Here is a 26,796-nt window from a genome sequence, read left to right as displayed (position 1 = left end):
CACACCATCAACACATACAAAGTCCAACAAGGCATCATCGAGAATAGCCTCCAGCTCTAAATCAATCTCATCACAATCATTTAGCTTACATAACACCTGCACATCCTCACTTGCAACTAGCATCAAGCATAGAAGAGCCCAAAGCTGATGGGGATCTATTATATATCATGAAATCATCCAATGCATCATCTAGGATAGCATCCAATTCAGGATCAATTGCATTGAAGCCATTATCATCTTGCAATCCCACATGTTGATTATCATGAACATTCATACCCCCATAGCTATATCCATTTGGTTGCTCATATGCAGCCTCATGAGGTTCTGTGACCACACTTTGCATATCCTGCATGTTATCTCCCAGTATTTCTTGAAACCTTTCTGCAGATGGGCTTAGAATTATGGGTCCCTCACCCGAGTACCCTTGAATCTGTATGTCATTGAACCCTGTATGATCCAAAAAGACAGATTCAATTTCCCTCTCCAAATCATCGTTATAAACAGGCTTCCAAGCTCGAGATTGTTGCTCACAAATGTGGTTGCAAGGTAACCCTGACACTGATGACATAGCATCACCTTGTTTATTGTTGGAACACCCAGTTAGCATTCCAGGATAACCCAAATCCAAAGAACCTTAGCAACCAGCTTCATAAGCAACATCACTGTTGGAATCACCCATATCACTCACCCCCTCTAAATCAATCACACATACTTGTGGCCCATCTTGTAATATTTTATTTTCCTCACATGCATATTCATGTATACCCTCTATTAAAACCTGCTCTTCAATTAGCAAAGTAGTTGGTCCCTTGTCTTCAAGTTCAAAATCTTGATCTAGACCTTCATCACAAAAGCCACTCACATCATCTGCTTATAAGCATCATAACCAGATAAGAATGCAGTAATGATAGCATCTTCTTCTTGTCCTAGATCTTCAAACTCTGCAATCATGCTTTCAGCAAAAAACATTGGTTCTTGTAGCTCTTCGCACATACGATATGTCACCTGAGGAATACCCTTTGAATGGGTGCTTTTGTCATGAGAATCCTCGAGTTTAGAAAGCTTACATGAGAGTTCACCCACTGTATCCTTTCTAGGTTGCAGCAAAGCATCCCTTTTAGCACTGTGAATATCTTGCTATTCACTAACGGCTACTTGCAGTTCCAATTTAGCATAGACAGCCTCAATGACCTCTGCATCAGTCTTGAATAGCAATTGATTATCCTCCATATGACATAATTCCACGACTACTTCTAAATTGGCCCGGATTGTTGCTGGAACACTATCACAGCTCCCATTATACCTCATTTCATCACCCTTTTGCTTTTTCTTTTCCCAAGTAAGTTGCTCCTGCTTTAGGTTCATGGAACTCGCATAAATAAGTGCATCTGCAAAATCACTCCATCGTTTGGAGTGATACTCTGCTAGTTCCAGCACTTCATCTTTTAAATCAGGACTTATAAGGTGTGCAAAAGATGCAATCATCATGTTTTCTGGAATCCCTTGATTCTTCATCTCTGTCTCGTAACACCTTAGATAGCTTTCTAGATCGAAACCATCAAATATATTGACCCTGTCATATACCAATTGCACCGCAATTTTCACCGCTTCCTGAATTCGCTTTTCTTCTTCAATCTTCCTGAACTGCTCTTCAAGCTCTTTCATCTATGCATATAAATGCTCCATTTTGCTAGCCATCTCTACGTACTCTCACCCCAGCGGTTTCACGTCGGGTTCACCAAAGCTGTCGTGACGTGGGCGGTGTCGCTGGGAAAGTGCGAGACTTCTGGCTGTGAGAGTAGCTTCTAATCTCAGCAAAGAAACAGAATATATATCTCTTCAGGGGGCACACCACCAGCAGAAGCTGGGACCATAATATTTACATACCAAATCTCCGTAAGACATATGAGTTGCACCAAAAATCATCATAGGCATCATGGCTCAAACCAGAATCCAAGGTAGAAACATTATAACCTACTCTTTTGATCCACAAATCCACAGAAAAGACAGCCTCAAATAGCTCACAAATCTCTCCTCATTATCGTCAACAGAATCACACCATAGAAATGCTCATCACCCCTTCACTTCCACAGTACAGCCCAAAGCCCACTGAGCTCGTTTACATGCACAAATGACACGAGGGATTAACAAAGAAACTTTAAGCTTCCAGCTGAGATCATCCCTTCACAGCCCTTCCTCCTCTCTGGTTACCTGCAGCGCCTCAGTAAGGCGATTACCCCCCTTCTGGACCCCGGCTCTCGGTGACGGCCTCACCACCTCGTCAGCTCTGCAGCGTTCCAGCCCCGCCAAATTCCCTTTACTTTGCCTACCGACTCTCCCGCGCCTCTGCCCTCTGCTCATCAACCCCCCTCGATGCTGCCGGCTTTCTCTTGTAGCTGCACCAGAGAGTCCCCCCCTTTTTACTGCATTCGTCCGCCTTATGCTGTGCTTCTGTGCGCCTTATGCCCTGCACTTGATCACTGCGCCACCCTCATGTAGCCACCTTACACTCCTTGCGCACGCCTTTTCTCCTTCGCCTTGCCGGACTTATGCCCAGCCCTCCGCTCTGCAGCTTGTTGTGCTCTTACAGTCTCACTTTGCTCCACCACGTAGCATCCCTTCTTGTCGTGGACGCTCCCCCCCCCACCTTTCTGCTTGCAGCCGGCTCTCCTCCTAGACCCAGCAGCCAGGCGATTTCCTTCTCTCCCCGTGTCTGTCACGAGGCTCCAACCAGCTCTTACTGCACACCAGAGTCGCCCTTCCTCGTGTCTGCCCTCCTGTACAAATACCCAGCCCGGCAACTTCACGGCGGCTACACCTCTTTTTTTCTGCACCAGCTGCAGCGCACCCTCTTCTAGATTTTGTTTCCTTCTGGAATATGCGTTGGCCGCCACTCACACCTCCATGTGGCCATTAAAATTATTGGCCATGTGTCGATGTTTTGTTAGCGATGTTTTTTCGACGCGGGCATCGATGCTCATGGGTTTTAAAGTGCAATTGTTTCATATCGAAAAAATGTTGGTATTTTATTGTCCTATGGTACTCGATCAGGAAAGGTACAGGAAGAAGCATGAGTGAGGAAGGAAGAGAGAGAGAGAGTGTGTGTGTGTCTCTATGTGGAGCTTGGAGTAGAGGGAGGAAGTTTTCCCTTGCTCTTCTGCTACAACAAAACAAAGATGAACAAAAGGCGGGCAAGTTAGGGGTATGCCGGGGACACGGGCCAAGTGCCCAATTGATATATTTTTAATGGTGGTACAAGTGCTGATACGAGTGTTGGTTACTAGTGAAATTACGAGCGATCATGAAAATGCTGGTGGATCGATGGTACATATTGTTGGTACACTATCATTCCCTTAAAGTGATTTCCACATAGATTGTCCATCCAAGTTTCACCTTTGTGAGAGACATTTGGAGTGATGCTTAGTCTCTCCTTTTCTTTTAGTAAAACAAAGCTTGTGGGTGGTCAGAAGGGTTTGACTTTGTTTAAGGGTGCATATTGTATCTTTTTCTTGTACTATCTCTTCATATATTCATCCTTTATGCTTTTTAGGAATTTTCAAATTTGGGGATGAGAACTAGACTTCAAAGAAAGTTTGCGCATGTGATACCTTGAAAATTTTGGTTTCGGTTCTATATACAATTTGCAAGATTTAAGCCTTGCTGATTTTGAGCCTCATAAGGATGACTTTGCCCAAATTCCTTATTTTAAAGCTATGTTGAATATGATTGATCCTCACAAGGATGACTTTGTCAAATTTCCTTAGTAACCTTAACAAACATGATATTTTAGATCAATAAATATAATATAATTCATCAAGATTTAACCAATTGATTGTGGCCACGCTACCAAATCCACTATGCATAACACTTTGGTGACTAGCAAAGGCATGGACGTCATTCACATTCTACACACAAGGAAGGACAAATTTAGATAAGCAAACACGGACTGTGATCTTTCATGGTTCGTTTTAAAATCTTATGTCTTGTGCATCATCAAACACCCAACTGCTTACATCTTGTGCATCATCTACAGTTTTTAATCCTTTATGTCAAATATACAAGTACACCATTTCCTAATCAATAGAAGGAGGATCGCTAACAGATCAAGGGTGATGATTATCAGCATTGTCATAGTTCAATGTATTACAACAAACAGTTTCTCTGTTGTGTTGGCATACATTCAGGTTTGTACAATTTCTTGGACAACATGCGTTCAGCTTGAGGCAAGACAATTCATGTCATTGCTTAGCAAGGTTTGTTGATAGGTGGGCCACCGCACAGATCCGAATTCCCGGGATAAAAACTTCAGCCAAAGTCATAGTTGTAAGTAGGATATAAATAATATGTGTGTGTGTGTGTGTGTGTGTGTGAGAGAGAGAGAGAGAGAGAGAGAGAGAGAGAGGCTCAGAGATTTGTAACCTGTCGAGGTTATAGCGGCTGAAGGTTGTGGGCAAAAAACCGCTGAAGTCATTGCCGGAGACGTTGCTGGTCAGGCACATCTTGGAGAAATCAAAGAAACATGCACACCTTGGAGAAAGTTTGATAACAAGGAGCTTACAAATTGACAAGGTCGATTATGCCTATGGTTGCAGAGCAATGGTTCCGTTACGGCGGTTGTTGTGGAGGCGCCTGTGCAATGCGAAACCCCCATACAGAGTCACATCGACGAGTGAAAACATACAGAGGCTCATGAGTGGGAGCATAGAAATGTAACCAGGAGGAGGTCTTACAGGAACTTGAGGTTGTGGGGTTGTTCAAAGTGGTCGAACTCCTGTGGAATGGGTCCCGCGAACTGGTTGTCGTAGAGATCTAAGGATCTCAGCGAGTGCAAGTTGCCAAGCTCAGAAGGGAGAGGCCCGCTATGCTTGTTTTTGTACAGGTGACTGCAGTGCAGTCCTCGATGTCAAGGAATTGGAGCAGAATGAGCATCATTCAGTAAATGAAGAATTAAAATCTACATACAGATCTTGCAATGCGTCCAGGGTCCCCAACTCCGGTGCCAACGTGCCCGAGATCCCCTCGTCGCCCAGATCTCTGCAAGTTAACAGAACAAATTATCTCAAATCAGACGACTCTCTACCTCCGAATTGCAACCACAGGGCGCGGGTGTCAAACGCGATTGTTGTCGTCGATTGTCGCCTAATCACGCGGTTGTTGTCGTCGCAGGTCACGTGGAACCACGTGCACGGATCCACTAGGGTCGGAACGTTGTCGGGATCATCTGTGATGCGAGCCTTGAACGCCGTCAGCGCGTCCACTGCACCATGCAAAATAACTACATTACATAACGGCAACAGCAATAGCTTATTATATGACAGCTTGCAGGTTTAGATGACTAGCCCTACTATCACTGGAACTCGCCGAAGGGAGAACACTCGCAGACGAGAGCAGCAAATATAAAAGAACGGCGCAGGCGCATTTGGAAGTGGACGATTCTGCATTCGTAGCCATCTTCAGTTCTGTAGTGAAGAGGAAGAGAGTTATCCCCTTTGTTTTATATGTGCTGCGGCGCGGAGTCGGCGGACGACTCCAAGTCGATTATTACAGTTTTTGATGGGTCTTTGAGTTTTTTATTTTTTGTTTTTATGCTTTTGCAATAAAAGGAACAAATAGATAAATTTATAGATAGCTTAGTAAGTATATGGTATTATGAAATTATGAACCCAGCGTGGAGATAATTTATTAATTGTGAGATTAAGACTTTGTCAAGACCTCACTTAGAACTTGATTGTGAGGTGTGGATGGAAGAGAACAATCATGTACATATTATGTACCATTGTCACATAGAAACTGGTATCCCTACATGTGGAAAGCACATGCCACCATGGACAACACCCACAAAAAGTAGCAATCAAAATTACAATGGCTACAAAGCACATAGATTTAGTCTATTTTCTGGGTAGTTAGTTTGCTACATATGAGAAGGTTACCAAAAAACTAGTCCAACTTGAGCTTTTTTTGTGTAATTAACATGACCTATTTTGGGCAAGACTTCTCGTCCAACTTGAGCTTTTTTCATGTAATTACTATGGCCTACTTTAGGCGAAACAAGTAGCAATGAATAGGCCGAAGTTGTTATCACCATACCATGTATGCAAAATACTATTTGTTGCTCTTCATAGAAAGTTTGTTTTTTTCGTTTACAACACATCTCATAGCATGTATGCTGATCTCACATATGTTATGGGTCCATAGTCTTTAATTACGCTAGTATGACATAGGTGATGGGTGCACACTCTTAAGCCGTACAGGCCTAGAGTCTTATTCATAGTGCCCCTTCCTCTTAGAATTGAGGCTTTCAGTTTATAAGATGTAGGAACTTGTAGTGAAAGCAGTGAGAATGAATCAACAAGATAGCAAAAGCATAGAAAAATATTTCAACAGGAAAACTACCAAGTATATAACTTGAGAATGGGAATGATTCTAGAGAGCTAAAAGGGCCCTCACACATATAATGGCATGTCAAGAGATGTTAACCATGATGACCAGATCGAGGGTTATAAAGAGCGTTCTCTTGATTTTACCAAAAAAAGGGAGAACCTTGCACATGTCTCGATTTGCTTTAGGAGAAAGAACAAGCAATGAATATATTGAATTTGTGACCACCATACTATGCATATGTCTCGATTTGTTTAATTTAGGAGAAAGAAGATGCAATGAATATATTAAAGTTGTGACCACCATAGTGTGCATGCAAGGTACTAGTTGTTTCTCGTTCATAGAGTGAATGTTTTGTTTATAACACATCTCCGACTCACTAGATCTATAGCATGTATGCCAGGCTAACATGGGTTATGCACCCACGTAGCCATGTAAGTAGTACGCTAGTCTACTAACATGTGTTATGGGTCCACACTCTTCAGCCATGCAAGCCTAGATCCTTACTCATAGTACTTGTTCACCTTAGAATGCAACCTTTGACTTGTAATAACTACATTACATAATGAAAAAGTATACATGTTTACTGCTAAAACATGCTCATATAAATCTTCAAAGAAATCAACTACATGCGGGATGAACTAATCAATGCATAGTTATGCGAGGCTACTCTTTAGATGTCATCGTCTCCCTCACCACTCTCTCTTATTTAAGCCATTTTCAAGTTTTGTCTTGTATATGACATCTACGATAACTATTCTCTCGTTCTCTTGGGGTGAGACCAACTATCATTTCCTATTATTAATTACAAACATGTAGCACATGACATTGTATGCATAGAAAACATGACACATATGTAGTACATCTAGAAAATGAGGTGGCCATGATGTTATACATTTATTAGCTATTATAGATATTTCTTCTTGAACTCTTCATAAAAATCTTAAAGGGCTTTATGAGGCAAAGAGAAAGGCTAGAAGTAAGCATGGCCGGCAGAGGGTTGGTTGCTATAAGAGTCTCTCATGTATATCTCTAAATATTTGAAATGAATAGATCCATCCATGCCAAGATTCATGGACAACGATAAGGATGAATGGATTCTGTCACATGTGCAATGCATTCAGAAGATGGATGAGTCCATGTACAAAAAGGTCATTGCATTTTTTCTTCTTAGCAATCTGGCGTTGGATAAGTAGATTGACATATATAAGGATGTAAGAAACAGATTGATAGAGATTAACACATACACATGGCATACCCATCTAGCCTAGTGGTTCTTCTAAAGGATTATAATATTTAATGGCTTTGAGATACCATAGAACAAGTTGGAAAGGTAGAAGAGGAAATTACAAAAGACGAATAGGATTATGCAAGGGGTTGCAACTACTAAGTAGAGATGTTTTATTTTACTAATATACATACATTTTGATAAATTTTATAGAGATTTAAAAAAACTAACATATATAGTGTTTTGATCGTGTTGAAGGTGTAATTGACTTGTGAGTACACTTCTTGGAGAGTTTTTGCTTTGATTTTACACATTGCCTAAACTACCTTAACTCAAGGCTTGTCAATGGATTATAAGTCTTATTTGATTCTATCCATCTGTTTAATAAGAGATAAATAATTTTAAAAAAATAAATAGAAAATTGTAAAGTAATGCATTATAAGAGTGTCAATCTATAGCTCTAGGGTGAAAGCAAGGTAAGGTGAAATGCCATCCACTACAAATTAGGTGGAGTGACAAGGTGAGATGTAACTAGAGCTATAGATTGACACTCTTATAATGCTAATTTGTCTCCACACCTACCGATTGATATTGGAATTATGAATTGTATTCAAGTTATGAAAATCAATTTATAGAAAAGAATTAATCGTCTATAACATCAACAGGAAAATGTTGAGCAACATATATAATTATCTATATACCTGCATCATCTTGTGCCAATCATCTGATTTAAGACCATTAAATTGATAGTTAGTATCCTTATTCTTTGGGCTAGTAAACACACCCTTTAGTTAGTGCATTACACCGGTTGGTGATTCTTGACATTAGTTTTCCTCATTCTTGACATTTGTGCATTATAGCCCCATCCGTAACCATGATGTTGTAACAAAGGAATTTTTGAATTTTAAATCCTCTTACAGGATTATATGCATCCGGCTAGGAGAACATAGCTAGATCCGTGCTAATAGCCACGTGCATAACATGTTCATAGCCACGTTGGAGTCTACACAAAAGAAAAGGGGGGATATACTGGAGGAGAGAAACAGATCAAACTTGCTTTTCTCTCTCCGATTATATCCCCCCCATTCACAAAAAAACTAACATATGCATGAAAAATACACATGTATATGAGAAACAATATACATTGACAATATATTATAAAAAGTTTCATTCAGAAATACAAACATATATTGAGATAAGTCCACATCAATAAGAAGAATATGACGTTCCAGCAAGGATTGTGACTAGGGAACAATCCCAATAAAAGCAGGATAAGGCTACTCCCGAAGCATTGAAAACTTACAAGCTGAGTCCTCAAAACAAGACACAAGGCTAGGATTGTTAAAATATCATGCTTAAATAGTGTTGCGGACATTGATATCCTACATGGGTGATAGTTTCCACACTTATGCCATTGGCATGGTTAGTGAGCTTATGATTGATATGCCACCACAGGATGATAGGCTGTGTGTGATAGCCATTTTTGAGTACTAGAGTCATGGCGTAGTTATAGTGCTAACTCGAATAGTCGAGTTCACACTACCGAACGAACCATTATATGTTATTATAGGAGAGCACTTTCCCTTATAGTATATACTCTTATCTTTTATTGTGTAATATACCCATTGTAAATATAGCACATTAATAATAATATATCGTATCCTTTGCAAGTATAGCTCAGGCAGCTCATTATGGTTGCATTTAACTGTTTTTTTTCCTTGAGAAGATGTTATTTTCATGCGACTGTTGCAAATTAAGAACCTTCTACTTAGGCAATGAGAAAACTAAATTTAAATTTCAAATCTTAAGTACGGTAATACCTCTAATAAGACTTTTTTTCGGGATAGAAATGGGTAATCGAAGTGGCATAAATCAACCCGTCGAATTTTCAGTACAGTAATATCTCAAATAAGGCTTTTTTCGGGATAGAAACGGGTAATCGAAGTGGCATAAATCAACCAGTGGAATTTTAAAATCTGGCGGGCTTCAAACCCAAATTTGGCAGCATTCCATGTGCCCAAATGACGGATGGAAAGGGCCCACAAGAACCAGAGGCAATCTCGAACAATTTCTTGAAAATAATCCAAATTATCTTGAGACGACTGAACGGATGCCCTGAGCACGTGTGGTGGTCCCTGCCAATGACCCTTGCGTAGGTGACATACAATGCCTATGAACACCTTTCTTAAACTCCGGAGAGCTAAATTCTGGCCAAATTATGCATGCATGTATCCACTGTTGGACTATATATAGCTCACCCTATGTCACGTAGGCTGTAATGCCTGTGACCAACGGCAGACCGAATGGCTAGACGAGGCTTTAGCGTCAACACCTCGGCCAGAGCGCCGAGGACGTGGGCATCCATGGTTAAGTAGAAGAGGATGCCCATGCGGAGTCATGGGCGGCCAGGCTAGTGTGGATGGTAGGCCACACACTATATAGCCTGGTGGGGGATGAGGGGAAATCCTCATTCTTCCTTTATGGCTGGGTGGTGAGCCAGAGACCGCCGTCCCCTCCTATGGTAGCACCCGTAGTGGCGCTATGGAGATCTAACATTGGTATCAGAGCTTGGCGTTGGGATCGCGAGTGGCGTGCGAAGCGGGCCCAACTGTTTAATGATTGGCTCTCAATCAAAATTGAGGTATCCCAAGGGTCTTCATCATCTTCTACAGCAAGAATACCGGTACAGAAGAAGAAGTTGGCCATAGCTAGAAGGAAGGGTTTTCTCTCTCTCTCTCTCCCTTCCACACACCCAAGCTCTCTCTCTCTCCCTTCCACACACCCAAGCTCTCCATTGCAGGAGGTAAGCAATTTATGTGTTTTTTGCTTTGGAGCTTGTCTGTGGGAGAAGAGGTCGACTGTGCATTCACAATGGGAGAAGAGGTTGCCTGTGTGTGGTGGGAATCTTAAGAGGTCGATTGTGTGTGTTGGGAACCTTGTAAGGGCGGCCTTCCCAACAGGCGGCCTACCTGGTGCTGCCAACAGCCAGCCCACACGTGGCCAGTTAGGCTAGCACCGACAGCCAGCCCACAGGTGCAGCCAGCCAGTTAGGCTAACGTCGACAGCCAGCCCACAGGTGCGGCTAGCCAGGTTAGCATCGATGGCCAGCCAAGTTAGCGCCGGCGGCGAGCCCGGCCAGATGCACGAAAAAAAATAATTAAAAAAAAATAATCCAACACCAGGGTGGTTCCCACCACACAGGTTCCCGCGGGGGAAAATTTACAGCAAGGGGCTGTCCCCGCATAAATTTTTTGGGGGAGAAAAAGTTATACACACCAGGGGCTGGTTCCCATAGCGGGATGGTACTCGTATTTGGGACATATGTTACCTAGATACACCTGAATACACCTTTTGCTAAAGATTTGAAGAAAATGTTGGATTCAACTGAGATTTGACACACTTAAGTTATCACCACAAGGGGCAATCTTGAACTCGCTCTTGAGTTGATTGCAATTCCTTGTTTTCTTCTCTGATGGAAGGTGGAAGAATTTGGTTAAAGTGTCATGGGCAAATACTATTTTGCATAGTTCCCTGGCATGACTGCGCAACTCCTGACCCACATCATCAAGTACCACCTTCCCCACGTGTAAAGATGCTGATCTACATTAGGGAGAGGGCTACTACAAAAACATCTACTAGATTGACGCAATGAGATGGGGGTGTTGACCACACTCAGTATGGGTGGACGCTCTCGTGGTAGGGTAAATGCATCTATGGCACTACCGCCGCCACAATAACCACCTCTACCCCTACGATGCGTACCACGACTATGGTTGGAGGAACGGTCCGAGGGTGGGGGTTTTGAGTAGGGGATGATATGGGCGTAGGTGTGACCGTGGTGGTGGTTGACGATGGACCTGCACCGGGCTCGCCATGGCTAAATAGTCTGTGGCCATGGCTGCTTGCTCAGGGATGGCTTGTGTAATAAAAGCTTGAAATTGGTCAGGGCTCATAACGCGTGGAGTATGTGGGACATCTGGTTGGGGGGTAATGCCGAGGGTGATTTTCGGCTATATGTACGGTCCTCTAGCTGCATATGTGCATGGATATGGTGGATATGCAAGTTATGATTAGGACTAATCAACACACTAGTTAACTTCATTTTAAAAGCACAAAATCAAAATAATATGAAAAGGATTAAGGAGAGAAAAAAGAGGCTTACCTCTAAGAGATTAGGGATACATAGTAGTGATATACAACTTGCAAAAAAACCCAAAAAAAATAAAAAAAAAAGAACAAAAAACAACCTACAAAAATAAGAAAACATGAAAGCAAGAAAGATGGAAACATAGGAGAGTGCAGAGATGCAGCACACTGAGAGAGAGAGAGAGAGAGAGAGAGAGAGAGAGAGAGAGAGAGAGAGAGAGAGAGAGAGAGAAACCAACAGCTCACCGGGGGGAAGGGGGTTGAAAAAAGGAGCAAAAAATCCAAAAAAAAAGAGATTAGAACATTTAATCTGCTCAAAATTAGGAAGGAAGCAAGATGCTAGAGTAGGAGAGTGTAGGGATGTAGGAGAGAGAGAGAGAGAGAGAGGAGATGCAAATAGGAGGGGGATGGAGATTTACTCACCACTCATAAGAGAAGGGAAGCCAAAAATGAGTAAAACAGAGTCCGCGTTTCAGCTTTGTTATTTTTCTAGTGTCGGAATATGCATCAAAGATTTCGTCGATAAAAGCGTTGGTAAAGAGTTAAAAACATCGGTAAATGCGTCGCAATATGTGTCTAGATTATTACCATGACGAAATTACGAACATCATTTTCCACTATTTTTAAGACGTATTTTTCGATGATGAAAGATATTATATTGTAAAAATGTATACAAGCTTTGAAATTTCCCGCCCCGACACATTTCCCATTAGAATTCAAGCTTTGGCCGACTAGACTATGGCCTAATACATAAAGGGTCGTTCCTCCTCTCCCTAAAAACATAAATTTACGGTCATGGATAGTGTGAATACTACAAACATGGGGGGACACCCAAATGTAGAGGAGAAATGCTTGTGCCCTTGTAATCGGTGCAAGTACCAAATGTGCAAAACGACCGTGTAAAGAGAAATGATAAATGCATTACTTGGTGTTGCGATGTGTCTTCAAAATGAGCCATAGATCGATTGCTTGGATCTTCAACCCGAGCATAGTACTAGATGGATAGCGACACAAGCAAGTACAAATCACCCTCATGGTGAAGAAGAAACTATGGTGGACTCTCTGACGTATTTAGAGCAAGACATGGATGACATGATAGACGTATTTGGAGCAAGACATGGATGACATGATAGATGCCCTACATGACACAAGGGATATCGAGCAGAAAACAACACAGGAGATGGGCAGTGTCCATCGACGCATGGAGCACGCCTTAAGAGAAGAGAAAGAGCTGCATAGGGTGGCTCGTATGCCTCTGTATCATGGTGCATGTATATTTGTTTTGCGTACATGCCTCGCAATTCTAAACTTGCAATCAATATTTGGATGGTCCGAAACTAGCGTGTAAAAACTTTTTTGCATAAGTACTTATCGATGGAGGGAACGGTCCACAAATATCAGCATGAATGAGATCAAAAAGATTATTTGAATGAATATTTGTAGACATTGGAAATGGCTTACGATGATGTTTGCCTAGAGCACAATATTCACATATCCCCATATGCGGGTGAGATTTGAGGTCCATACCTCTCACAAGATCATGACGAATGAATATCAAGAAGCTTTGAGAAATTTGAGTGAGCAAACCGATGATGCCATAGCTTACAATCCAAATCTCCTAGAGCTATAACAACATTTGCAACATCCTCATTCAATGAAAGTTCAAAGAGATTACCATGTCGAGGAGCAACCGCAATAGTGGTGCCATCCTTTTCGATGCGACACTTTGTATTATCAAATCCAACAAATAGACCAAGATCCACAAGCCGTGCAATATAAGTAAGTTTCTTTGTAAATCAGGAACATATAAAACTCCTCGCAGTATTTTCGTTGAGGAAGAAGTTCCCAAATACAAGTCGCCATGTGTCATGCACGCATGTGACACGTGGCACCTCCTTCCCACCTCCCCTTTTTTTTCAAAAATATATTTTTGAAAAAGTTAATTTAGTAATTTAGAGAAATAGAATATAGAATTTTAAATAATAAAATATATATAACTTATTAAATAAAAGAATTTAAAATCACTAATTTTAAAGGATTATGTTTTGGAATTAGATCAATAATATTATGATTAAAGTTCACATTATTCAATTTAAAAAAATAAATTTTTAAGTTTAATATTTCTTGAAAATAATTTATGTAGAATAAACCTTTGAATAATTTTTTTAAAAAATATGTTATAAAAAAAAGCACTTATATAATTATAAAATAAAAGATAAATTTAAAGATATATTTATATATCTAGTAATGATTAATATTTAGACTTGTTAATCAATATTATTAATAATATTAATTTTTAAGTGAATAATAGTTTATTTTTAATTATCTTTATGTTTATGTTAATTATCCAATTAATCTTAGATAGGAAATCCAATGAGATTTAAAGTGGATAACCTATTTTTCCTATATAGTCACACATCTCTAGTACTATCCCACACTTATCTCTAGTACTATCCCATCATTGAGCCTTTATAAATTTTTTTCTCTTAGCTTCCTTGAGAATGGGTTCTCAAAGTCGTAGGAGTCGGAAACATGATAGGACTAGACTTCCCCCCGTCCACCAAGTTCAAGAGGAGGAGAGGAGAAGGATAGCTCGTGAGAGAAAGAGAGAGTGGAGAGCATGTCAACAAGCGACACCTTCCGTTGGCGATGATCCAAGCCTTGCTCCTCCTCTTCCACTTCCTCTCCCTCCGCCCTCTTCCCCCCCACTACCCCTTAGTTTAGATAATCCACATGAAGCCACCCTTCCTTAGTCCCCTTCTCTTCTACAAGAACCCACCCCCCCTCCTTTGGGTGCCCATCGTGTGGATAGGAAAGAACTATCAAAGTCATGGGCACATCGTCGTGCCCATGCAATCTTCCATTCCTATTTCAAAGACCTCATGCCTTCATCACTCACAGGCATGTGTGCTTGATGCTTTGATTGATCTGCCCAACATGGCCAACTATAGGTCGCTTTCCGACATTGGAGGTCGAAGAGAGAGGAGAGTTGGCATGGCGGTGCTGCAAAGTGTTCGTCATTCCTATATAATTAACAACAAGAAGAGGAACTCTGCGGACGCTTTGGCTGCTCGATGGGCTATTGTGGCAGTCATAAGTAGCTCCCAAATGAAGGGTAAGGTTAGTGCCACATCTCGCATCCTTTCCATAGCACCACACGCACTTAGAGTTGGGTCTATTAGACGACAAAGTTTAGATGCCAATGAGGTTGGTGCTTTGTGGGTGAGTAGTGGTCATGTAGCTAGGCATGATCGCCTAGTAGATGAAACCACTAGAACCTTGATAGAAAGTTTTTGGGAGGAGAATTGTCATGCCTCGCCAATTTTCAAGAAAGCTTTGCATAAGAGAGTGACAAGAGGAGTGTTCATTGAGCACGGTGCTTGCTTTCTTGAAATGACCCAAACTGAGTTGTATTCTCAGTTTGTGGCTTCGTATCCAGAGCTTAAAATTGGGCAAAGGTCATTTGAGGGGTGTAAGCCTTGGTTTGTGAGGTACTCACGTCAGCGTGACACATGTTGTTGTTGCTACCATGTTGAGTTCAAACTTTTTTATGATTTGTTCTGTTCTCTTAGTGGGCGTAGAGAGTTGCCTCGTAGTCCTCGTGATTTCATCCACTCTCTTTTGTGTGCACGTACGGAGAATGCCCAGTTCCATAGGATGCCTTGTGTGGAGAGAAATTGCACATCATGTGGTTCACTTGCAAATCTACAGATAGTAGATCTTGATGCAAGTGACCAAGAGATAGTGCCATGGCAACGTTATGAGTATGTGACACACCAGCTCTAGAGTCGTGGACAGTCCAGGAAGTTGCAGCTCGTGGACAAACATACACCACGTTGTCACTTCACAGCCACATTTAGGAAGCAGATCTACCCCTATATACGGCAGAGTCATTGTGCCAACTGGCAAGATCGTTAGTTCCGAGCATGCTTGGCAGAGTTTCCTATTGGTGTGGTCGTCTTTGTGATTGATTTTGCAGAGAACAACACCTTCACACCTTTTCGAAGATACAATCAGAGTATTACTTCTCAGAGTAGGTAATGGTTATATTTCATAACATTTGTTTGTAGATGGGATAGTGAGTACCCCCGAGACCCGTGTCATTATTCGAGAGTATCATTTCTATATCAGTGATGATTGTTCACATGATGCACATTTTGTGCAACAGTGTTTTCGTCTCCATGACGATTTTTTAGGAGATTGTGGGATCATACGTGGCCAGGGATGGGTTTGGTCGGATGGTCGTGGCACATAGTTCAAGTCGTCACGACAATTCTATTGGCTCTACAGGTAGTACTTATGGTTCTCTTATATTTGCAATTAAACTAAATTCACTAGAACATCTCAAAGAAAACAATAACAAAGACTATCTTTTATGGATTTATAGGTGGCATGTGCAGTCTAGTATCCTAGTGATTTGGTCATTCTTTGAGACTGGTCATGGGAAGGGAGAGCATGATGGTGCGGGTGCATGTGTGAAACGTGCCTTGAGGCGTCATCAGCTGTGGTAGGATGCTCAGTGGTTCAGAGATATGGGCCACGTAGTCGAGTGATGCTCCCAACATTTGTGTGGGAGTGCAGCATCATTGTATCCCAAACGTGATGCTGGAATTGTCAGGAGATTTTTTTGGCATGTGGATGGTGGCATGATTGACTGTAGAGCCTCCCATGATTGTGACACAGTACCTGGCACCTTGGGCTTACATTCCATCAGGAGCACGTGCATGGCGGCCCCCACGATTTACACACGATGGTTTGCATGCTTCTATGGAGCATGTATAGATGGTGATTGGTCACATTGTGCCTCGAGAGGATGGGCAGATGCATGGATATAGACATTCATCTCCCCCGAGCATCCTTCACATCCAATGTTGTCTGATGAGCACACAAGTCTTGCGTTCATGGTCAGTTATGATGACCTGACAGATTTGCTATAGGAGGGTGATGTATTTGTTGTTATTGCCAGTAAGGGAAATAGCGAGGGAGTAGACTACTATCTGATGAGTTGCACTAGGCCAAAGTGCATCCTTGACCAGCATACAGTGGATGATCATGGGTTTTCTTTTGACATCCATAGCATGATTGTGGCAAGCCGGTTCTACCAGCAGATTCAACTTCATCGGGGGAGTCTTGAGTTCCAGCAGTGGAAGTGGGAGTTAGAGGCATTTCAGCTCTCTCATCTAGTGGTTGCTACCAGGCTCACTCTTGATCGAGTACAGAGCCGAAAACACAGTTCTCACCCTCGTTTTCGGCTTCGAGTGGATGACCATGAGAGCATTCTAGAGCAGTTGAGACTAGAGAGGGTACTACTGACTAGATCTCTATCTTGATAGTAACTAAACTCAGACTAGGTGGGTTAGCTCACTTACATTGTACTTAGATTTTTTGGGAGTGACTAATTTCAGAATAGCTGGGGTAGCTCATTTTCAAAATACCTTGATCTTTTGAGTTAGTGGCTAAACCCAGAGAGGCTGTGTTAGCTCACATTCTGATGTACTTAGTTGATGTTTATATCATTATGAGTTTTCTCACTATTAAGGATCATTGCATTTTAGTTGATATTCATGGTTTTCTGATTTTTAACACTTTGGCTATCATATCGTTTGTTGAAAATCACCATCACCCTATTGTTTGTTGAAAATCACCAAACTTTGCAAGCACTGGGCGATTATTACTAACCTGAACATGCTGCGATCATGACCAAACTTTGCAAACATGTGGGGGTGGGCGCCTCCCACATGCTTGCAAAGTTTGGTTCCCATCGGAGCATGTTTGGGTACGATGGTATAGGGAAGGCTCGGATTTTCCATGGCCTCTTAAGCACCAAGAGACTTGAAAAATCCACACTGGTAGCTAATTACCAATCCAAACATGCTCCGATTGTGACCAAACTCTGCAAGCATGTGAAGGTGGTCCCCCCCACATGCTTGCAAAGTTTGGTCCCCATCGGAGCATGTTTAGGTACGATGGTATGGGGATGGCCCGGATTTTCCATGGCCTCTTAAGCACCAAGAGACTTGAAAAATCTGCACTGGCCACTAATTACCAATCCAAACATGCTCCAATTGTGACCAAACTTTGCAAACATGTAGGAATTGGTCCCTCCCAGATGCTTGCAAAGTTTGGTTCCCATCGGAGCATGTTTGGGTACGATGGTATGGGGATGGCCCGGATTTTCCATGGCGTCTTAAGCACCAAGAGACTTGAAAAATCCACACTGGCCACTAATTACAAATCCAAACAAGCTCCGATCATGACCAAACTTTGCAAGCATGTGGGGGTGGGTCCCCCCCACATGCTTGCAAAGTTTGGTCCCCATGAGAGCATGTTTGGGTACGATGGTATGGGGAAGGCCCGGATTTTCCATGGCCTCTTAAGCACCAAGAGACTTGAAAAATCCACACTGGCCACTAATTACCTATCCAAAAATGCTTCGATTGTGACCAAGATTTGCAAACATGTGGCCCCTCCCACATCCTTACAAAGTTTGGTTCCCATCGGAGCATGTTTGGGTACGATGGTATGGGGATGGCCCGGATTTTCCATGGCCTCTTAAGCACTAAGAGACTTGAAAAATCCACACTTACCGCTAATTACAAATCCAAACATGCTCCGATTATGACCAAACTTTGCAAGCATGTGGGGGTGGGTCCCCCTCGTATGCTTTTGCAAAGTTTGGTCTCCATTAAAGCATGTTTGGGTACGATGGTATGGGGAAGGCCCGGATTTTCCATGGCCTCTTAAGCACCAAGAGCCTTGAAAAATCCACACTGGCCACTAATTACCACACCAAACATGCTCCTATTGTGACCAAACTTTGTAAGCATGTGGGGGTGGATGCCCCCCACATGCTTGCAATGTTTGGTCCCCATCGGAGCATGTTTGGGTACGATGGTATGGGGATGGCCCGGATTTTCCATGGCCTCTTAAGCACCAAGAGACTTAAAAAATCCTCACTGGCCGCTAATTACCAATCCAAACATGCTCTGATTTTGACCAAACTTTGCAAACATGTGGGGTGGGTCCCTCCCACATGCTTGCAAAGTTTGGTTCCCATCGGACCATGTTTGGGTACGATGGTATGGAGATGGCCCGGATTTTCCATGGCCTCTTAAGCACCAAGAGACTTGAAAAATCCACACTAGCCGCTAATTACCAAATCCAAACATGCTCTCCGATCATGAACAAACTCTGCAAGCATGTGGGGGTGGGTCCCCCCCACATGTTTGCAAAGTTTGGTCCCCATCGAAGCATGTTTGGGTATGATGGTATAGGGATGGCCCGGATTTTCCATGGCCTCTTAAGCACCAAGAGACTTGAAAAATCAACACTGGCCGCTAATTACCAATCCAAACATGCTCCGATTGTGACCAAACTTTACAAACATGTGGGGGTTAACCCCTCCAACGTTCTTGCCAAATTTGCCAGATTCCCATTGAAGCATGCTTGGGTACGATGGTATGGGGATGGCCCGGATTTTCCATGGCTTCTTAAGCACCAAGGGACTTGAAAAATCCACACTAGCCACTAATTACCAATCCAAACATGCTTTGATCATGACCAGACTTTGTAAGCATGTGGGAGTGGGTCCCCCCCACATGCTTGCAAAGTTTGGTCCCCATCGGAGCATGTTTGGGTACGATGGTATGGGAAAGGCCCTGATTTTCCATGGCCTCTTAAGCACCAAGAGACTTGAAAAATCCGCACTGGCCGCTAATTACTAATCCATACATGCTCCGATTGTGACCAAACTTTGCAAGCCTGTGGAGGTTGGCGCCTCCCACATGATTGCAAAGTTTGGTTCCCATCAGAGTATGTTTGGGTACGATGGTATGGGGAAGGCCCGGATTTTCCATGTCCGTTTAAGCACCAAGAGACTTGAAAAATCCACACTGGCCACTAATTTCCAATTCAAACATGCTCTGATTGTGACCAAACTTTGCAAGCATGTGTCCGTGGGTCCCTCCCACATGCTTCCAAAGTTTGGTCCCCATCGGAGCATGTTTGGGTACGATGGTATGGAGATGGCCCGGATTTTCCATGGCCTCTTAAGCACCAAGAGACTTGAAAAATCCACACTGGCCGCTAACATGCTCCGATTGTGACGAAACTCTACAAGCATGTGGGGGTGGGTCCCCCTCCAAAGTTTGGTCCCCATCGGAGCATGTTTGGGTACGATGGTATGAAGAAGGCCTGGATTTTCCATGGCACCAAGAGACTTGAAAAATCCACACTGGCCAATAATTACCAATCCAAACATGCTCCGATTGTGACCAAACTTTGCAAGCCTATGGGAGTGGGTCCCTCCCAAATTCTTGCAAAGTTTGGTCCCCATCGGAGCATGTTTGGGTACGATGGTATGGGGAAGGCCCGGATTTTCCATGGCCTCTTAAGCACCAAGAGACTTAAAAAATCCACACTGGCCGCTCATTACCAATCCAAACATGCTCGATTGTGACCAAACTTTGCAAACATATGGGGGTGGGTCCCTCCCACATGCTTGCAAAGTTTGGTTCCCATCGAAGCATGTTCGGGTACAATGGAATGGAGATGGCCCAGATTTTCCATGGCCTCTTAAGCACCAAGAGACTTGAAAAATCCACACTGGCCGCTAATTACCAATCCAAACATGCTCTTCGATCATGAACAAACTCTCCAAGCATGTGGGAGTGGGTCCCTCCCACATTCTTGCAAAGTTTGGTCCCCATCGGAGCATGTTTGGGTACGATGGTATGGAGATGGCCCGGATTTTCCATGGCCTCTTAAGCATGAAGAGACTTGAAAAATCCACACTGGCCGCTAATTACCAATCCAAACATGCTCTGATTGTGACCAAACTTTGCAAACATGTGGGGGCTGGCCCCTCTCACATGCTTGCAAAGTTTGATTCCCATCGGAGCATGTTAGGGTACGATGGTATGGGGATGGTCGGGATTTTCCATGGCTTCTTAAGCACCAAGAGACTTGAAGAATCCACACTGGCCACTAATTACCAATCCAAACATGCTTTGATCATGACCAAACTTTGCAAGCGTGTGGAAGTCGGTCCCCCCCACATGCTTGCAAAGTTTGATCCCCATCGGAGCATGTTTGGGTACGATGGTATGGGGAAGGCCCGAATATTCCATGGCCTCTTAAGCACCAAGAGACTTGAAAAATTCGCACTGGCTGCTAATTACCAATCCAACCATGCTCCAATTGTGACCAAACTTTGCAAGCCTGTGGTGGGGGCTGGCCCCTCCCACATAATTGCAAAGTTTGGTTCCCATCAGAGCATGTTTGGGTACGATTGTATAGGGAAGGCTCGGATTTTCCATGGCCTCTTGAGTACCAAGAGACTTGAAAAATCCACACTCGTCGCTAATTACCAATTCAAACATGCTCTGATTGTGACCAAACTTTGCAAGCATGTGGCGGTGGGTTCCCCCCACATGCTTGCAAAGTTTGGTCCCCATCGGAGCATGTGTTAGGTACGATGGTATGGGGATGGCCCGGATTTTCCATGGCCTCTTAAGCACCAAGAGACTTGAAAAATCCACACTGGCCGCTAATTACCAATCCAAACATGCTCCGATTGTGACCAAACTCTACAAGCATGTGGCGGTGGGTCCCCCCCACATGCTTGCAAAGTTTGGTCCCCATCGGAGCATGTTTGGGTACGATGGTATGGGGAAGGCCCGGATTTTCCATGGCCTCTTAAGCACCAAGAGACTTGAAAAATCCTCACTGGCCGCTAATTACCAATCCAAACATGCTCCGATTATGACCAGACTTTGCAAGCCTGTGGGGGTGGGTTCCCCCCAAATGCTTACAAAGTTTGGTCCCCATCGGAGCATCTTTGGGTACGATGGTATGGGGAAGGCCCGGATTTTCCATGGCCTCTTAAGCACCAAGAGACTTGAAAAATCCACACTGTCCACTAATTACCAATCCAAACATGCTCCGATTGTGACCAAACTTTGCAAGCCTATGGGGATGGGTCCCTTCCACATGCTTGCAAAGTTTGGTTCCCATCAGAGCATGTTTGGATACGATGGTATGGGTAAGGGGTGGATTTTTCATGGCCTCTTAAGCACCAAGAGACTTGAAAATCCACACTGGCCGCTAATTACCAATCCAAACATGCTCCGATTGTGACGAAACTCTACAAACATGTGGGGGTGGGTCCCCCCCACATGCTTGGTTGCAAAGTTTGGTCCCCATCAGAGCATGTTTGGGTACGATGGTATGGGGAAGGCCCAGATTTTCCATGGCCTTTTAAGCACCAAGAGACTTGAAAAATCCACAGTGGGCACTAGTTACTAACCCAAACATGCTCCGATGGGAACCAAAATTTACAAGCATGTGGGGGTGGGTCCCCCCCATATGCTTGCAAAGTGTGGTTCCCCCCATTGGAGCATGTTTGGGTACGATGGCATGGAGATTTTCAACAACAAACAGTATGATAGCCAAAGTGTTAAAAAATTTTAAAAAATCAACAACATCAACTAAAATGTAATGATACTCAATAATAAAAAAACTCATAATGATGTAAACATCAAATAAGTACATCAGAATGAAAATGAGCTACCCCAGCTAGTCTAAGGTTAGTCACTACCCATAAATCTAAGTACAATGTAAGTGAGCTAACCCAACTAGTCTGAGTTTAGTCACTATCAAACTTTTGACTCAGAACTCCGATTGACAAATTGTTTTGATAGGATTCACCAGCACTCTACCATCTACTCACCAGCATGGTTACGGATGCGGTTATAATGCACTAATGTCAAGAATGAGGAAAACTAATGTCAAGAATCACCAACTAGTGTAATGCACTAATTAAAGGTGTCTTTACTAGCCCAAAGAAGAAGGATACTAACTATCAATTGAATGGTCTTAAATCAGATGATTGGCACAAGATGATGTAGGTATATAGATAATATATATGTTGCTCAACATTTTCGTGTTGATGTTATAGATGATTAATTCTCTTCTATAAATTGATTTTCATAACTTGAATACAATTCACACTTCCAATATTGATCGGTAGGTGTGGAGACAAGGGATTTCAAAATGATATCTACAAATTAGGTGGAGTGACAAGGTGAGATGTAACTAGAGGGGGAAATTAGGGTAAGGTGTACCACTTACACAACTTTTTGCATTTTAAAAAGCACCTTCGAAGTTGTCCACTTAACTTGATTTAAGAGTTATTAGAATGTTTGTAGAGCTTTGAAGGTATAAGAGATCTTAAAATCACATTACCTATTTGTGGTCTAAGTACCTTAAATCACAAAAAAAAAAGTAGTGTCAAGGACATAGCTTTTGGTTCCACCTTACCTTGCTTTCACCCTAGAGCTATAGATTGACACTCTTATAACATATACCTTTACAATTTTCTATTTCTTTTTTTAAAATTATTTATCTCTTATTAAATAGATGGATAGTATCAAATAATACTTATAATCCATTGAGAAGCCTTGAGTTAAGGTAGTTTAGGCAATGTGTAAAATTAAATAAAACTTTTCAAGAAGTGTACTCACAAGTCAATTACACCTTCAACACAATCAAAACACTATATATGTTAATTTTTTTAAATCTCTATAAAATTTATCAAAACATATGTATATTAGTAAAATAAAACATCTTTACTTACTTGGTAGTTGCAACCCCTTGCATAATCCTATTCATCTTTTGTAATTTCCTCGTCTACTTTTTCTATTTGTTCTAGAGTATCTTGAAGCCATTAAATATTATAATCCTTTAGAAGAACCACTAGGCTAGATGGGTATGCCATGTGTTTGTGTTAATCTCAAGGCTCTATCAATCTCTTTCTTGCATCCTTATATATGTCAATCTACTTTTCCAACGCCAGATTGCTAAGAAGAAAAAATGCAATGACCTTTTTGTACATGGACTCATCCATCTTCCGAATGCATTGCACATGTGACATCATCCATCTTCCGAATGCATTGCACATGTGACATCATCCATTCATCCTTATCGTTGTCCACCATGAATCTTGGCATGGATGGATCTATTCCTTTCAAATATTTTGAGATATACACGCGAGACTCTTACAGCAACCAAGCCTCTGCCATGCTTACTTCTAGCCTTTCTCTTTGCCTCATAAAGCCCTTTAAGATTTTTATGAAGAGTTCAAAAAGAAATATCTATAACAACTAATAAATGTATAACATCACATATGGCCACCTCATTTGCTAGATGTACTACATATGTGTCATGTTTTCTATGCATACAATGTCATGTGCGACATGTTTGTAATTAATAATAGGAAATGATAGCTGGTCTCACCCCAAGAGAACGAGAGAATAGTTATCGTAGATGTCATATACAAGACAAAACTTGAAAATGGCTTAAATAAGAGAGAGTGGTGAGGGCGACGATGACATCTAAAGAGTAGCCTGGCATAACTATGCATTGATTAGTTCATCTCACATGTAATTGATTTCTTTGAAGATTTATATCAGCGTGTTTTAGCACTAAACATGTATACTTTTTCATTATGTAATTTTGGAGGAGAATGAAAGTGGTCAAAGTGAAGGTGGTGGTGATGGGGAGGATATAGAAGACGATGAGGAGGAGGATGATTACTTTTAAGGATACTCTTCATAATCTTATGAGGATTACAAAGATTATCTTATTTTGCCTATTTTTTATTACACTAAATTTTGAAACAACATTTTGAACTTGTATATCCTTTATTTGCAATATGAACATCTTGTTTTTCTTAGCTTATGGAGACCGCATCATAAGATTATTGAACAACATGAGGTCACACACAAGGATATGCATGAAGGAAGGAAGAGGCATGCCGGCTAAGTACTCAGTGAAAGAGTAAAAGAAGGCATTTAAGATGTGGAGGAGGATAAGAACTTATACCCACTACAAAAGGCGACACACCGTTCACAATTGAGAAGTAGGACACCATAAAATATGGGTTCAAAGGAAAGGTATTGTGACATGAAAAATTGATATCTTTCGTTTTCAATTTTGTGCATATTTTGATGGTTTCTCAATGGTGATAAGCTGGAAGCTTGTTCAAGAAGACTGCGACGCCCACAATGGAATAACGGCGTGGTGATGGGCGGCTTGGCGGCTACCCCGATAACAGCATTCTATCTTCAAATATAATGGTTTTACTTGATTTAGGGTGCACACATTGTAAATGCCACAAGTATGCTTGATAAATACTTTGGTATGGTAGATAGGCTAGTGATGTGGAAAATAAAAGTGGGCCTTCATGCTCACATGGATTTTAATTGTATTATTAACATGGTATTCACCATAAGGCTACAAGTTGGGGAGTGTGGAAGGCATGTGCAGGAGTGTGTGTAGGTGCATAATTGGGAAAGATTCTTCTAGAATGCCTACATGGAAGAGGAGAATTCCACTATGTGTAAGTGGGATCTCCACCTACATGCCACTTAGACTTGGCTATTATCTCATCACACTCTCAAAGTCAAAAAGTCTTCAATTTAATAATCAATAGAAGACTTAGCCTAAGAGGACAATTGATGGTGACATCTACCCTTATGTCACTGAAGGGTTGAAGATTTTTATGTTGTAATTTGTAACAATGGAAGAGAGGGTGATTCTCCACCTATAAAAGGAGCCCTCCTCTCCCTTTCAAAAAAAGAAATGAGCCTCCTCAATTGAGCATTTTGTGTCATTGTCATTCTCTTATCTTTCAAACCCTTATTCAAACACTCTCTTTACATGTGAATGTCTCATTTAGCATTAGCTCCTCATGCTTAACCCAATTTTGGACCTCTTTGATGATTCATGATAAGTGGGATAAGGAGTTATTATCTTGGCGGGCCTGTGACCTCTCAAGGTAGCCCTTGCCTTATTGTCGCCCTCCTTTGGAGGTACCAATGGTTTTAGCGGTAATGAGCATGTGGAAAGACTTTGGGGACCATAGGTAAATCTTTACGATTGTCTGCTGAGCAATGTTAACCCTTACCCTCTAGCTTGAATCATGAAGGAGATGAAAGGCAAGAGGCTATGTGAAAATTGAGGTTTCATGCAAAGAGAGAGAAGTGCAGTTTTTGTGGTCCAATACCCAAATTTCAACCGGTAATTACTCATCACTCGGGTATTGGTTTCTAAAATTGATTATATGTCTAGGAAGCTCTTTCTATGCTCTTTCCACTCATGTAACTAATTTCTTAATTCCTTACTTCATTGATGATTAGAATTTCTCCCAAAGTTGCTAATTTTTAGGTGAATTTTGGCAGTTTTATAGTCTTGTAGTAAAATGCTCATAACTTTTCGCTCGGTTGTCCGTTTTTGAAAGTTTTTATATGGGCGTGAAGCTCTCTTCAAGCTCTACGCATCTATCGTATCCTCTCTTGTACAGTCAATATGGATTTAAAACTGCAATTCTCTGTGTATCTCTGTTTTTATAGAATTTTGGCAGTTTTATAGTCTTGTAGTAAAATGCTCATAACTTTTCGCTCGGTTGCCCGATTTTGAAAGTTTTTATATAGGCGCGAAGCTCTCTTCAAGATCTAAGCATCTATATAATCCACTCTTACACAGCCTATATGGATTTAAAACTGCAACTCTCTGTGTGTCTCTGTTTTTATAGACTTTTGGCCATTATTTCTTCTTAATCATGATTAATTCCTCCTAGTCTCTTATCAAAAGGCAAACCCCATGTGTCTTATCCTCTTATAAGTGATTGCTATATTCATTTTCTTTAATATGTTCCGTCCAAATCGCCCAATTCGAACGGATGAACCTTACTAATATTCCCCGTATGTTTCCGTTCATATAATCCTGAGTCGGAAGATTTTCTTCCAACAAAGAACCGCTCTCTTGTTTGGAGTTGCAAGACTGGCAGAAATTCTTGCTTCTCCGGAGCCTTTCATCTTTCCTTCCATGAATTATGATCTCACCTTTGATGTGTATATCTTTATCTTAACCTAGGGAGAGAAAGGGAGGTGAGGAGGCTGTGAGGTTTCATACAAGTGTGTTTTGATTCTAAGAAGTGACCGAAGTCTAAACCCCAACTTCGTGTCACATCTTTTGGTGGAGAC

At 41.9% G+C, this 26,796-nt stretch overlaps 1 protein-coding gene across 1 annotated transcript; it reads right to left on the bottom strand.

Annotated features, from left to right (window-relative positions):
* Window positions 1-4,580: 4,580 nt before the first annotated feature.
* LOC147602870 (LRR receptor kinase BAK1-like) lies at window positions 4,581-5,451 on the bottom strand. Its single transcript, XM_086797223.1, has 5 exons — window positions 5,352-5,451; window positions 5,140-5,257; window positions 4,963-5,034; window positions 4,731-4,883; window positions 4,581-4,629 (listed from the first exon to the last, which is right to left on the bottom strand). Exons 1-5 carry the CDS (start codon window positions 5,449-5,451, stop codon window positions 4,581-4,583), a joined length of 492 nt encoding a protein of 163 aa, XP_086653349.1.
* Window positions 5,452-26,796: the final 21,345 nt, after the last annotated feature.

Source organism: Cibotium barometz, chromosome 65 (genome assembly GCF_041138505.1).
Source record: "Cibotium barometz isolate CiBa-2024 chromosome 65, ASM4113850v1, whole genome shotgun sequence".
Lineage (NCBI taxonomy): Eukaryota > Viridiplantae > Streptophyta > Polypodiopsida > Cyatheales > Cibotiaceae > Cibotium > Cibotium barometz.
This window is presented reverse-complemented; position numbering and strand designations above follow the sequence as displayed.